General features: G+C 33.6%; 1 protein-coding gene across 1 annotated transcript in view; it reads right to left on the bottom strand.

The window, feature by feature from the left end:
- CWC27 (CWC27 spliceosome associated cyclophilin) overlaps positions 1-16,241 on the bottom strand; it is a 92,160-nt gene that overhangs the window by 25,526 nt on the left and 50,393 nt on the right. The window contains exon 11 of the mRNA XM_036403298.2: positions 3,393-3,490. Coding sequence (XP_036259191.1) covers positions 3,393-3,490 — 98 coding nt within the window. The remainder of the gene's footprint in view (positions 1-3,392; positions 3,491-16,241) is intronic.

Genomic DNA, 16,241 nt, shown 5'->3' with positions numbered 1-16,241 from the left:
AATCCTGTTAAAGTCCCAGACTTCAAGAAAGTATCTTTCCATGTAAGACAGGGCTTAATTCTTTGAGTGCCCTGACATTATCCAGACATTAAAATAAAACATAAATAAAACATAATGTTACACTGGAGCACTTGATTTTGAGAATTTTCTAAACATTTTAATAATTTGATTACCATATCACAATAAAAAACAAACAAAAAATGCCTCAGCACTAGATGCCTCAGTAGAACTCTTATCCTTGAATGTTGGTTTTCACATTAGTTTTAAGGTTTCCCTATTCAGACAGTATTTTACAGCTTTTCTGTTTTCTCATGTATGACAATTAAATTTCATAGTCTACAGATTATTTGCCCATTTACAAAAATGTTCTAACAAGAAAAACTAAAATATTACTTCCTAAATACTTCTACTGTTTAAAACCAACATATAATTAACTGGACAGATGCTGTTTGTCTGAAGCAGATTTCACTGAAGTACATTCCCAGGTTTACTCTACAGAACTTTGAAAATTCAAGAAGATCTTTTTTGAATATTTGACCAAGTACTTCAAAATGCTGAACTAATTCAGCACTCAAATGATAGTGTTTGATGTAATTTCTGGCATCACTACAACAAATGTCACATAATAGAAAAACATCTTATTGAAAGTAAGGTCTTGACAGCAATCTGGCATAGTCAACAATACTATTCACAAATTGGAAGACTGGTTATAATCAAACATGTACGGAGGGAATTATTTTTTTTCTCTGACCTCTTGAAACAATGTAAACACTTAAATTTTCACTCTCCAGTCTTTCTTAATTAATCTAATCTCCAAATAAAGAAAAATATTAGGTAAATATAATATGAACAATTTGAAGAAGTGATACTAAATGTGATGCCAATACTAATAAAGATCAGTGGAGTAAACTTAAAATAGATGTTTCATGCTGCTGACCCTTCCTTAGCATCCTCTCAGAACAAGACTCAATCTTGTCCAGTATGACCTAAGCGTTATTCTCACCATTCTGTGATCTTCAGTGAAATTCTCCCACTATGGCTGCAAGCTCTGGCTGTGATGTATTGTTTATTAATCAAGCACAGAATCACATAAATGTGGTTACATAGCCTGTGAACTAACATTTTTTCCTAATGCAGCCGGCTTAAAGCATAGGCAGACACAATGCAAGTGTCTGCACCATCTGCACAGGTACACCTGATAAAGCATGACAATTCCCCATCCCAAATTCCCCAACAGGATAGGCAGAGAACAATGGAGAAATCGACTGCTACATAAACATCAACTTCCTGATAGAAGAACTTTTAAAATATGTATAATTTCTCATATGTAAACTAATGTGGAACAGGTAAACTATTGTATGTTTAGCAGACTGTCTTCCATGTTGATAGCTCTACTGTACTGATGAAAATTCAGGCCAATAAATACAAAATGACTAAGTGGTTTTAACTTTGGCGCAAAATTTGGTACAACACTTCCGTTAGAGTTCATTATATTAAAGATAAAGTCTTTCTAAAGTCTATTCTATCATTCCTCAGTTGTAAATTCTGTTTCACAATAAAGGTATGCTTCATTCCTTTGACTTGAGATTTCACCCCTCCATCCCCCTCCCTACATAAATTACACATATCTTCTAGTATCTTCTAATAAATTTATCCAAATAGTGTTCTGCTAGTTTTGGGTTGTCTTTTCCATTTTAATGATTTGTTCATTATCCTTTTGGGTGGTACAATACTTGGAACTGAGTGCAATAGTACAACCACACTTTTACAGCTATTGCATTTGTAGCGAAAACCACACAGTGACAGCCACATCAGAGTGTAAATTCATGTTCATTTTCTAGTACAAACCTAAAATCTTTCACTACATTTTCATTAATAATTTTATCCTTTATTACTTGCATCTCATTTAACATCTTTTTAATTTTGCCTTAAATTTTAGTACATGTTTACTTTAAAGATTTCTAGTTAGGTACTCCACTGACTAGGTCAATAGGTTCTTTCCTGCCATCCATCTTTCTCAACAGGTACTGGAACAGACCCCTTCCTATCACAAAAAGGAAAGCCAAGATTATTCAAGATTATTTGTACCATTAGCTGTAACCTGCAGATTTTCAACTGATTTATGTCCTGCCTGCTATTTATTTCAAAGAAAATAAAAGCCCCCCCCACCAACCCTGGTATATAAGCTCCCTTTGCTTGAATAGAAGGTATCCTTCCAAACTGTACCATAGTAGTAACTATTGCCCAAGTATTACTTTATTCTGTCACTGTAAAGGTGAATTTCCTCAAATAACAAAGTCCACCGACTGGCACCAGAACAGGAAGAAGTTTAAGCAATAGTGTAAGAACTGCCATGGCACTATTCAAGATAATTTATCATATATGTTCATATATGTTCATATATTTATCATATATGTTCAAAAGGACTACACTTTACCTTTGCTATACCTCTACTCACAGTTCTTTTTTTACAAGGCTTGTGACAACACTCATTATTTTGTCAGTGAGAGCTTATATTCTAGTGATTACTAGAACATTTTCAGAGTCAGCAATTCTTAACATTTGGTGCCAGATTACATATACAAATTAATGATAATGTATTTTTTTACTTTGTCAAAATGCTGATCAAGTTCACCTGTTATTCAAGAGAATCCACAAGTTTTTCTAAAAATTATGTTGTATTTTATACCCCTCTTGCAAATTGTGTGTTATCTGAATTTTGAAAAAAATATTTTTGTATTTTCTTTCATATTTCTATGGTATTGAGAACTGAACTAAGAATTCACTCTAAAAGTGTGTCTCACCCCACAGTGTTTAAAGACACTTTTTAGTTTCTTCAGTTTGGCTAATAAAGGGTGTTTCATCCTTCTGGACTAAAATGTGCACTTTACATGCTATTATAAACGTAGCAATTTATTCACATTTAAAAAGAAACAGAATATAAAAATGGTCTGACAAAGAAGAGGGCAGCTGAAGATGCCATTTTGTCAAGGTTTCAGGAAAATAAATATGGTAGCGACTTTGTGAATTTGAGTTCCATCGGTGTCCTATGATACATGAAATTTGAAGTCAGTAGTTTTGAGTTCAAAGTTAACCATCTGCATTTAAGAACCTTTCCAAGTCAGAAAGTCAAAAAGACCTTGCAAGTGAAGCGGTCACAGTATGGATGTAACTAATGAACACTTAGAAGGAGAAATACTACCTGATTTGAGAACAATGCTATCTATACAACTTCCTTACATACTGGCATCATTACATTACTACCATCCCTAGGGAAAGAAAAAAATCTACATTTCAACAATAGTCCACATTTATGTACATTTATAAAACACAAAACCAAAAAACCCTTTAAAACCAGAATATTAACTGGAGATCTACACAAAACCTCTTACCTTCTTTCTCTTTAGGTCTTAAAGCTCTTTCTTCTTTTTTGTGCTTTGCTTCCAGCAGTTCTCGTTTCAGCTGTCGGGCTTCCTTCCGTAGCTCCTCACTGCAAAGAGAAACATTTACAGGAATATAATCTTCTGAGATATACAACTACTCAGAAGAAACAGAATCAAAGTTAATGGGCAGTAGATTTTTGATACAAACAAAGGGAAAGTATGGACTCACGGATGCTAAGAACATGGCTTAAAAATCACTTAGGACCTCAGAAAGTCCATATTTTCATTAGCAGTGATAACAAAAGGATATCTACGGACATCTTACTTTAAGACCCCATTAGAAATATGTTAAGGAAATGAATAATAGAACAAGAAATCCCCATTTGAATTTTAACATTCTAATTAGCCATGAGAAGCACACGAAATCTGAAACAGAGGTACTGCCAAATAAATATTGCATGTGTTATAAAATTTAGTTTGCTCAAGTAATAAATCTTGGTATTTTTCCTGGATTTTTTGGCTGGACAAGCAATGCAAATTGCAAGCAAGTTGTTCAGTGACAAAGACATGAAACGTATGTAAACATATATTATTAGATATGAAAATTAATTTCATTCTACAAATACCTAATGGGATAACACTAGAAAAAAGAAACTAAAATTTTCAAATCATTGTGCCAATATCAAATGAAACATTTTTCTTCATAAAATCACAATTTGTAAGGGACCTCTGAAGATCAGACAGTCCAAGTTCTTTGTTCAGTTGAGGGCCCAATACAAGAGGATGCTGAGAGCACTCACCAGTCAGGTTTTGAATATCCAAAAATGGAGACTTCAAAAAGTCTCTGGGCAACTACTTCTTAACCTCCCTCAATGCAAAAAAAGCTCTTCTGTAAATTGAATTTAAATTTTATTTCAGCTCATGCCAATTTGCAACCATCTAATGGTCACCTGTGCAAAAGAACTGATAATTAATTCAAATTATTCTGATGTTAGAATTTGTATTTTGCACTTTAAAATTTTTTTAGCTTTAAATTAGGTTCTGGTTGATTTAAATTTCATCACAATCAATGAACTGCAGAAGTTATTACAATGCAACATGCAAGCATTTTTCCCCTGCACTTGTTTTATGCACCTTAATTTTCATCTGTAATACCACTATGGACCACACCCTTTTCTAAGCAAAAGATTCGAAACTGTTGGGTGATGACTACTTTTGATTTTTATTGTCATTTGTATATATGCACAAATACAGAAAAGCACATGCAAAAAGCACTCCGTCTCTAAACTCCATGTGAGACCCTAGAGAGGCTCAAAGTCCTTGAGGTAACCCTAGCACACAGTCATTCACTGATGCTGGTACAACCAATATGAAACAAGACCACAGTCTTTCAAAACTGAAATATTTAGGTTGTGGCAAAACAATACAGATCACCTCACAGCTGGAGCATTTACTGAGATAAATATAAATTTATAATGGAGGAACAATTCAGAGACTAAACAACAGAAAAATCATGGCATCTTCATCACCGGGCCTGAAGTTTTTCTAGAAAGCAAGTTAAGGTTGAAACAAGAATTAATTCACGGAAGAGCTGTAGTAATGATTAAATTATGATTTTTGATGGCATAGTATGTTATTTTCCCTTCTTCTTTTTCAGTATTATAATTACATTGCTTATATTTTTTTAAAGACAATTTCCTTCCATTTGCTTTTGCTGCCTTCTCATTCAGTAACATCAAAAGAAAATTATTAACTGGTTATCCTTAGATGGTAACATTATTTAGAAAGTGTTGTTCCAAGTAATCATATCAGAACAAAGAAAACAACCTAAAATACTCTTATTAATTTTAAAAGCAATTCTAGAATGTTATAAATAATAAAAGTATGTTAAGATATTACATAAGTTTAATTTTGACATGAGCAGCATCCTGTAACATCTTAATAAAAAAAAAAATGACTGAAGTACTTCAATATTGCTCATGTTAATTTCATAGCACGAGAGATGGGTTTTAATTTAGTTTAGATAAACCAAATAAAAACCAAGCTATATTACAATATTATCCTTTCATCACGTAAACTAATAGCCTGGAAGGAAGTCCTGGATTCAATCCCCTCCTATTACAGGCAGCCACATCTTTCCCCAAACGTATTAATTCCATTAAAAGCACATTTCAAGTTCTCATGCCTATATTTATTAATGATAATTTTCAACACTCATGATTTATATGGAAAGGTTATTCTAGAACTGACAAGCAGGTACCTTAATAATACCAGAGGCAATGAAAAAGAAAACAGAAATCTCTGTTCAGATAATAGCTTTGTTTTCTGCTAGGCACTCTTGAAAAATGCATAATATTCTGTTTGAGAGTTTCAATTCTAAGTTAAAACACAAACAGTATTTTCAAATAGAGACTCTCAATGATAAAACAAAACAATATAAAATGTCATATTTGCACAACTTGCAGAATGTGTGAAAGAATCAAGGTGAATGTTCTGCTCTACACTGTCAATTTTGAAGCCTTTTCTGATATTCCCCCTTCTGCTCCTTGGGGTATCTGTGAACATGCAATTCTTGGAATGGATAGCAAATTCCCCATTTGGCATGTACATCTAAGACTTTTATAGGGCTCAAGAATCTTATTTTTGTCTGGATTGCATTACTGTTCATCTCTGGTACTGCAAGAATTTTACAACTGTAAATATTAGAATAAAAATTATGGATTTGGAATATGCACTTTGTCTCTTTGCCAGCCTAGTTTTGCTGTAGAAGTCAGACATATATCTGTCTGTTTTCTGCAAATGGTGTATTGCAACTGTATCTTAAATAAGATGATGATAGAAAAATGGTGGCAAACATATTCAGCAGTTGGAAAACTGTAGATGAAACATTTTGATGTTGGAAAACTGTAGATAAAACATTTTAATACAGCTGCTGGGTCCTGTATGGCCACCTGTGTTAACAGTAAGGCTGACAGTTACTGTTGTGCTTGACTTTAGCAGTAGCTGTTACAGTTTGCAATTAGTACTGCAATTCTGTGTTTTAGAAAGAAAATGTTAAAAACTTCTGCACTGAATTAATTTATGCATGAATCACCAGTATTTATATATTTTACCTAGGAAAGATTTCAATGATGAAATCTAAAAGGACTGGCATGTTTATTAAAGACTACATGGCCAACTGTTACTGTCTTTTCACTACCATCAACCTGAGTGTAAATAGGTGCATCACATCACAACACTTCAGAAAACTGGCACTCTGTTTTAATTATACAAACTGAACTGTAAGCTATGTGGTATGTCAGCAGTCCCAATACTGTGCAGTGAATTGTCACAACTGACACTGATGAAGAATGTTACCACTTGACTCTACTGGGAGAAACTCTGCAAACAACAGGGCCCATAAGCTGAACATGCAGTATAAATCAGAGCAAAAAAGATACCAAAACAGAGGCAATATATTTTATTATGGTTACTAACACAGATGTAGAAGGAAAAACCCCCACAGGTTTCAGGGCACACGAGCTCTTCTTCAGCTAGTTTTTTTTCTCCACAGTTTGCTTAATAAAAGGTATTAGCTTTCACTATAAACTTTCTTTGCTTACATTGTTCAGTCACCAGTTACACTGCCAGAAAATGCAGATGTATGCATTAGGGTATGTATAGAAGCATATATCATATACCACATATCACATATTAAGGCTGATTTTATGCAGTATCTGGACCTTCTATGTTCACAGCAGATCCTGGAACAGATAGGAGACTAGGTTTTCTCAGTTTAAGATGAAAATCTAACTTTGCTTACCGCAAGATAGTTAACAACTGTTAAACAAAACAAGAAAAAGTGGAGACCAACAGCATCTCTCATCCAGACCAATGCTATGTCTATCTGGATTGCAAATGCCTAGCTTAATGTTTGATAGAAGTAACTTTACAGTTGTTTTTTTTTTTTTTCAATAACACACCTCATTGCAACCCAACAGAACTGTTGCAATTAGGTTTTCCTCTTACTCTGTCACTTCTGAATGATGGGTTGCAGGAGGAACTTTTGGTTTTGTTCTTTATTATGATTCTATGACTCTTAAATTTCACCCTATTTCTATCATTCAAGCTTTTGAGATCATATAATTTTGCATTAGGATATTCCTGTCTCATTAACATTACCTTCCAACTTTATAGTATTTACAAACTTCTGATAACAAACTGTGGTGGGTTTTTTTGTTTAGTATTTAAAGTATTACTGAAAAACCTGGAATTAGAACTAGCCTTAAATTTGAAACAGAACAATAGCTTTCAACATAGTTTATCTTCTCTTTTGACCAGCTTCTTGCTTATTTTGCAGTTCTTGTTCTTCTTCTGTATTTCCCTCTCTTTAATTATAACCTCCAGATTAATCCCAAATAAATTTTATCATGAATATTTAGCCTAGAGAAAATCCTACATTGGCTCAGGAAATACCTATAGGCTGGTCAATTTATAAGAATCTTTTTTAGTAAATCAATTAACATGTTTTTTCTATTAGTCACTAATAAGCATATTTAATATTCTTGTTTTCATATCTAGATCATTGTCTTATATTGTTCTACAATCTTAGGGAAGCAAACCAAATCTGTAACTTGATATGAAATTTTTGAAGTGTGGTTTCACCAGAAAGGTCAAGCAGGTTCTAATATCTTAGAAAAGGTAATAAACCCTTTAGAAGTAGCAAGGGTGTACACAAAAAAAAAAAATCCTAAAAGTATTACTTGCAATGCAAAACTCACAAAAAAATGGACCAGAAAGATGAGCAATTAATTAGTGTGACTAGCAAGCAGTAAAATAATTTTTAGAAGAATTTTGCCTCTCTAAACCTAAAGTTAGAGCTGTCAGAATAGATTGTAAAAGGTCTTATGTTAGAAAGTGTATTGAAGGGGCAAAGATGAATTTTAAAGAGGAAACAGCTGAAAGTTTAATGCTAAAATGACTGAGTTAATTAAAACAAGAAAAGTAAAAGAAGCCAGAGGTCACCAGGTCACATGGGATTAAAGGGAATAATAAAGTAAAATAAAATCACTGCTGATTGGATAAATGATTGATTTGTGTCAGCTTTCTCAAAAGAAGATTCTAGAAAGTAACTCTCCAAGAACTTGATCTGATTTGGACATAAAGATGAAACAAAAACAGAGAGAGAGAAGCGTCAGAATGGTAAATTTAAACCAACTTTAAGTGTGATAAAGTTGCAGAGTACATCCTCAGAAATGAACTCAGAAACTACTGTTTCACTAACTCACCTTAAAACCAATGTTGTACCAGATGACCAGACAGTAACAAGCACTGCATCTCTAGAACAAAAGGGATGACCAAGGACAGCACAGTGGACGTCATGACAACTTCTGTTTGAAGTAACTAATCAAGTTCTCGACTTTACTTCACTCACGTAAAAATCAGCTTGAACAGTGAGTCTCTAAATTTTCTTGCTAATCCAATCCAGTAATTTCATTCAAACATACTGGTAAAGGTGTGGATGAACAAAGTCATGGACAATAAGATGAACAGCTTTATGTATTCAAAAAGCCTATACAATGTGCCTTTTAAAGAGAGGGAAAAGGTTGAAAAGTGGATTGAAAACAAAGCACAGAGTGAAAAAAATTAGCTAGAATAAGACAAGAATAAGCAGTTATATTGTTTATTTCAGTATAACTAAATTAATACTTCAGGTTAAATACTCTGAATAAATGGAGTGAAATACATTTATAGAAGATCCAAAATCAGGAATTCAGCCAATTCCAGACAAAATATGATGATTTCTCATGGTTTTACCTCAGGAACATGGAAAATCAGGTTCTCACAAACTCTAATAAAATTATCTTATAAAACTGAAGAAGGTCCTGCAGAGTGAAGTCCTACTCTTTACAAGGACTGGTACCCTAAAGTAACAGAACAAATTCATGAAAAAAGCATACAAACTTAACTAGTAACAGCACAACGAAGAACTCTACCAATCTGTTGTGGAAAACAGTCAGAGAAAATGCACATTTATTTAGGAGAATAAACCAAGAATTATTATAGTGGCTCTACAAGAGACAGCCAATATTACTCCATTTGGAATACTATAAATGAAACAGAATATCCTATGCGAAAATTGCCAACACGGTAATACACGAAACTCCAGGAAAGATGACCAAGATTATTCCCCTCATGAAAAATCACCCCTGACCTGAAGATGAAGAAAAAAGGAATTACTCATTGCAGCAGAAGATGAGACAAAAGAAACTTGAAAAAGTGTAGTAAAACCACAACTTACTGCAAACTTTTATTATCTAGGCAAAGAGACACTCAGTAATACCTCAGTAATTCAGAAAATATAAAATATTTTTCATTTTTCAGATGAGACCACAGTTTCTTTGGGGTAAAAAATCTTCACATTAATAAAAGTATGTCTGACATTTACATGAAAACCAAGAATAATAATTAATAAAAGTATGTCTGACATTTACATGAAAACCAAGAATATCTATTTAGAACAGTTAGTGCTAAAAACTAATTTCAAAATAAATAGAATACTCCGTGCTTTGGGATCACCTAATTACAAATCACCTTACAGGTATTGCTGATGGATTCCTTTCCCAATTCTCTGAGGCCAATGGTACTGGCCACTGGCCAGACAACTCTACTTGCAGATTCCTACATCATCAATGGAGGTAAAGACACTTCAGACCACAGCATATGCCAAATGGAAATTTTTCTCTACAAGTCTCACTCTGACTCTCCATTTTATGCAAAGTGTCATCAGTGCTCATGATTACTAAGCACCAAGATATTTGTATCAGCACCAGAGTCTTCAAAAGAATATAATATGAGAGATGATGGAAATAGCTTTCTATATGTTCTAGTACTACTGGTATACCATAGGTTATTTAAAACATCTAACTGGACAGATTAAACTAAGAACATAATATATGCCAATTATATATCACCATTTCTTGGAAATTGGATAAAACACTTGCTCTGAGTTTTGCCTGCTGTTTCCCAACATCTGATAAAAATTTTTAACAGATGGAAATGATTGCAAAGTGAACAGCACTCCCTTCATGTTCTCCATTCTGCTGATTTAATCACAAACCCACTGAATCTGATAGTAATGAAACAATAGACTTGTTGCTGATGAGATCACCAAATGGCTTCCATAAAAACCTATCAGACACTGTAAAATATAGTCACGACAGATATAGTTATTTTCTAATCTACCATATTATCTGACAATACAAAATAGTAAATTCTATAATAGAAGCAATATTAAATAAACAAATTTTATTTGTAATTACATTGAAGAACCATATTAAAAAAAGAATTTCGCCAAAAATCTTTCATAGAGCTGGCTGGCCTAGACATTTATCGATTTTAACATTCTCCCCTATTACAAAATGTCAACATTATTTCTGAGTGAGTCTGCTCTGCAGTCTCTATATAAGTGGTATTTTAAAAACCCAAACCATGTTAAAATGATTTGCTACTGCAGACTACAACTGGGAACTCTGAGTACACAGTAGCTGGTAATTCTAATAATGTCAAAAAGGCTTGAAATTAGGTATGTCTTGAGGTGCTCTCAGGATCAATCCTGAAATGTCTGCAAGATCAGCTAAACATCCTACAGAATCTACCTAATGTATTCCTCCACAAACAACTACAGATTTTTTTTACTAAGACTTTAAATTAGTAGATATCTGAAGAGAAAATAATTTAATTTTTCCCAAATGTCAACTCTACATAAAATTGCTTTTTTGTCCATAAAAATGTCATCAACTTAATGCCAGTTTAAAGACTGTCTGCAGAATGTTTCAAGTCTAGAAACAAACATTGAGCCTCACTCAAAACAAAATCCCCCTCCTTCTTCCAACAGTACTATTTGAGCCTCAAAGGATCCAACAGGGTGATTCATCCAGCCTGGGGATCCTCCCTGGCTGCCCCCTCTTCTAGGGGCTCCTCTGATCCAGACAAGAGAGAGCAGACTGGAAAGAATTTTTCTGGCAGCAAGAAAAGAACCTAGCTGCAGCAACTGCTTTTCCCAAGCCCTCTTTTGTCACATGAAGGAACCTCATGTACATGATGTGACAGGGTAGAGATGCAGGACACTATGGGAAAGTCAAAAGCCAGGATTTCCACTGTCAAAACAATTTACATCATACTTCTTCTGAGGAACTCCTGAAGACAGAGATTGCTAGGTACAGGCTGGATAAGATGCTTTGGTAGCAGCATCCTGCTCCTTGTTTCCCTTCTCCTATTTAAGGCAGAAAAGAGAGACATACCCAGTAAACACAGCACTTCAGGGAATTACACTCCTGAGTTGCACAACGGAATGCAATCAAAATAAGCCAAGTAATATATTGTGAATTCTCTATCTCTGGAAAAATTATGTAGCTCGCTCATTAATCAAGCAGTGTTAGCTCAGGCTACCCCTGCTTCTGTATCAGAACACAAGCTGGTTAAGAGGACCTTTTAAAACCCCCTGCCTTGATTTTATGATCTCCTCTCTCTAAATAAGCTGACAGAAGGAGCAGAACAGTTTCAACTGGGATTTTGGTGAGAATGGGCCATCAAGACCTTCTGGCTGTCCCGTAAAAGAAGAGATCCTCATGTCGAAGTTTGTTCAAAAATCAGATTTCAGACATCAGAGACAGGATGTGATTAGCTATTCTGGCTACAGATATTTTGTGTGGAAGGTGAATTACAATATAAATGGAGATCTGAATGAGTCTAAAAAATGCATCCAAACAAACAGAAGACAAAAGTATCTTCAACAGAATGAAAGCTACAGGTGTTATTTGCTATTTTTCATATGACAAAGACTTGCGGGTATAAAATGAAAATGCAAACCAGCACATTTAAAAGAAATTAATATTGTCCACACTGCTAACAATTTAATTGAGGAATGTATTACCACAAGACACCAAACAGATCAAAACCATGAACAAGTTCAAAGCAGCTAGGTCTAGTCACAGAAGAAAAATATACCACTGAAGATTAAACAGAAAAGGCCAAATGAACTTCTTGACTAAATAAGCCTTGAACTTCACATTGTTGGAAAAAGGAAAAGTTGCTCAGTAGTATTGTAGCACTACGCTACTTCTATCCACCATGAGAGACATGACATTTGGCTAAAGAGATCTTTGATCTAATTTGGCATAATTTCTTAAATCAGTTATGGTTTCTAAAACCTGACACCTATTATCTTAACTTAGTAACACACAAGCATGGAGTGATATCTGCCATACTGGAGAGCTCCATGTTTGAAAGTTCATAAATGTATTTTTTTTTAATGGATTTTAGGAATTAAATACTGCTCATGTAAAAATATTCCTTACAGAAAATGGTTTGTCATTTTCTGTTAATGAATGGAGGGAAACTAAGTTTTTTTTGCAGCTCCAAGAAAGCTAATCCTCCTATTTTATGCAACAACTGTGAGATATGCAGTGGTAAAACAAAAAGCAAAAGCTTTCTAATTTTATGTAATGCATCAGTGGTCAAATGAGGAAGTAGATTAATAGCCAACAGATTAATTTTGAAATACAACCAAAGCCTGACTCAGTATTTATGACCTGTGGAAACTTCCTCCATATTGAATATTTAATGCTCAACCATCATGCCACATCTGATAGAAGAGTTACCTGAAGAATGAAGACTATTGAATTAATTACACCAATGTATACACGATCAGAAAAACTATCCCAGTTTCCCCACAGTGTTATCAAAGCATGTATTTCAGTGCATAGTATGTTCTGTACATTAGTTGTTTAATTTCAACTATATGAGTCACAAAAAACAGTGAAAAAAAAGCATTGCAATAAGACTACTACAAAAAAAAATTATAAAATTAAAGTGACCATTTCTATAACAATTATTATAAACGGTGAAGTCTCTAAATAACCAAAAGTAAGGTCCATTATTTCAGAGTCCGACAAGCACCATTGCAGCTCTAGGTTATTTTACAGAGGAATATTTGAGCTGATCTGCTTCCTACTCCAGGTGGATTTCACATTCTTATGAAGTAGTTTAATTTCTAATCTCTTCCCATTACCCATTCTCTACTCACGTGAAAAAAGAATGGCTCCAAAATGCCTCTTACATTTCTTATCCCACACCTGTACATCAATTAAGCATGGACTATATGTGAGCCAGAAAAAACATTTTGATAGCTCTTTAGGCTGAATGAAAAAGAATTTCTAAATTGAGCTAAAGCACGTCTCAAAAATGAATTCAAGTAGCAAAGACATTTTATTTTTTTCAGTAGATCTGAAACCGGACCTGAATCATTATGTTGCAATAGAAGTCTACTTCAGATGATCACCCCACAGGTGATCCACACTCAGGTGTGATTGAGAAGATTTTTAATTGACTAATAATGAACATTATCTGTATCAAGCCAATTTAAGGATGTTCAACAGGATGCTTTATTCTAGTAGCCGTAGCAATTTAGACATAACTAAATAACTAGAGGTAATTGACATATACAAGCATGTCAATTATTTGTATTGCAAGTGCAGTCTCCAATCCTTTGGTTTTGTACATTGCTTGATATATAAATAATTCTACTGGGTTATTATAGGTACAGGTTAATGTATTACACCTATCGCAAACTGAAATAAAATGAAAAAAAAAACCCCAAAACAAAAAAAAAACAATCAAACAAACAAACAAACAAATGGACATATCTATTAATTGCATAGGCTTAAAATGTTGAGGCTGAAACATTCCCAAACAACTAGCAGTAAGTATACAAGGAAAACTAACCTTATATTGGAACATTTCTAAGACAGGTGCTACCTAGAATGCATTTTATACCATATGTAACTGCTTCAATTAGGAAATATTCTGCAAGTTTCATCTTTTTAGGCTTCAGTCAATTAAGTTTTTGTCCTTTCTAGTTGAATTTATTATAAAACAGCTGACCAAATTTTATATTTAAGCTGACATAGGTAACATTTTCACAGCTCATATCACAAGAACAGTTTGATTCTCCTATTAATGCCACCACTGACATTAATTTGATCAGTAGAGGGCTATAGAGGGCATTTATCTGTCACACATAAACATGTTGTCACATAAGTAATATTTTAAAATTGTAAATGTAGTACTTGATTTAATAAACATGCAACTGCTTTACTATAGTTTAAATAATATGCTACATAATATAACTCATACACTTTAACCATACAGTGTTTTACACTCTATGAAGTAATGCAAATTATTCTTGGTATAGACAAGTTCCATTAAACAGACAAGAAAACCAGCTGCAACACACAGAAATATTTCTATCACCTGCTGAAGGCAGTGCTCATTTGGATTAAGGAACAAAAAGCTAGTAACCAGTTCATCTCTACTTTGGAAACAAAACAGGCTTGTGGCATCATAACAAAGCTTGCAACACAGGTTTTAATTAAGTACAGAAAGATTAAGGGCAAACTCTGTTTCATGAAAAAGTCTTAGAATTTCCAGGAGTCTATTTATCCCAACCTCCTAGCACTAAATAGTGCATTATCTCTAAGCTGCTTGGTATTTAGAATCAGAATGCACCTAAAAATACTAAAGTGTACCGATAAACCAACAAAACTCAGTGCTTAAAAAGTTAGGTATACAGTTGAAATAGTGATGATATCTGCACTTAGAAATCAAAGGATGCCCCTTTCTTTGAAATTTTCTTACTAAAATTACTGGCAAAGAATATTTATTGACAGTCAATAAAGAAAAAGATAAAAAGATTATACCAAGAAGTAGTCTTTCTACAACAACATAAGGTAAAAAAGTTACCAATATTCTTTTTACTTTTCATCTCATGTTTAATTTCTTCACCGCACCTGTTAATCAGTGCTAAACAATTAGGGATCACTGGACACAGATAACGGGTCTCATGATCCTCAATGTTATTTTTTCCTTATATTAAAAAAATTCCTTTCTATCATGAAGTCTCTGCATAACAACATAAAAAATAATACATATTTAGGGGTTTTTACTTCAAAATGTAATGTATAGTATTATAATACATAGAGTATATATAGTACAGTGTACTATATAGTATTATAATATAGTATTAGAGTAATAGTTACTTCTCTTTTATCATTATTAGCATTTTGGTAACTGGTTTTCATTTGCTGATTAGTCAGTCAAATCCTGTTCCTGTTTTTACTGAACTACTAAAGATTATGACTAAATATTATCAAGTAAGGAATGCGAATTGAAATACTTCATATAAAACACTCATGGCACTTAAGTTACCATATTTCAAATTTTTTGTGAGAGTCCATCTGATTTTTACAATTTAAATCTAGAAATACTTGGGAAAATGCTTGCAAACTAAAATCAGCCGTCAATCCTCATTCAAGCCAGCTGTATCACATTTCATTCTAAAAGTATTTTAAATCTGTAACATCCTTATAAATAGAAGGTTACAGCTGTATGCTCAAAAGTTCATATTCTAAAGGGTTAAATGCAGAAAAAAGAAAGTGAGACTAAATTGAGGGATGACAGACATGTCAGTTGAAGAAAACAAAATAATGGATTTAAGAACTTCTTCAGTGTTAATAGATTATTGAGGTAAGGTTTGTTATTGAGGACAACAAGTAAGTATTAGATGATATTTAAACACTGAGTGTGTTGATGCCTTTTTTTAGAAAAAGAAAAACTTGAGACACATGTGGCACACAGCCTCAGTTAGGAGGCTGCAAAAGGAGAGCAGGGGATTCAGCACATATTTTATTAACTCGATTTTCTTTTCAGCTTTGCAGTTCACCTTTAAAATAAAAGCTTAGATTCTGCTGAAAACAGCAAAATTTGTGGAAAATCCACAGGGAGGCTCCAAATCCTTGGGATTTGTGGATTTTCTGTTTG

This window comes from Molothrus ater, chromosome Z (genome assembly GCF_012460135.2).
Source record: "Molothrus ater isolate BHLD 08-10-18 breed brown headed cowbird chromosome Z, BPBGC_Mater_1.1, whole genome shotgun sequence".
NCBI classification, from domain to species: Eukaryota; Metazoa; Chordata; class Aves; order Passeriformes; family Icteridae; genus Molothrus; species Molothrus ater.
Note: the sequence above shows the minus strand (reverse complement) of the source record. Positions and strands in the feature narration are given on the sequence as shown.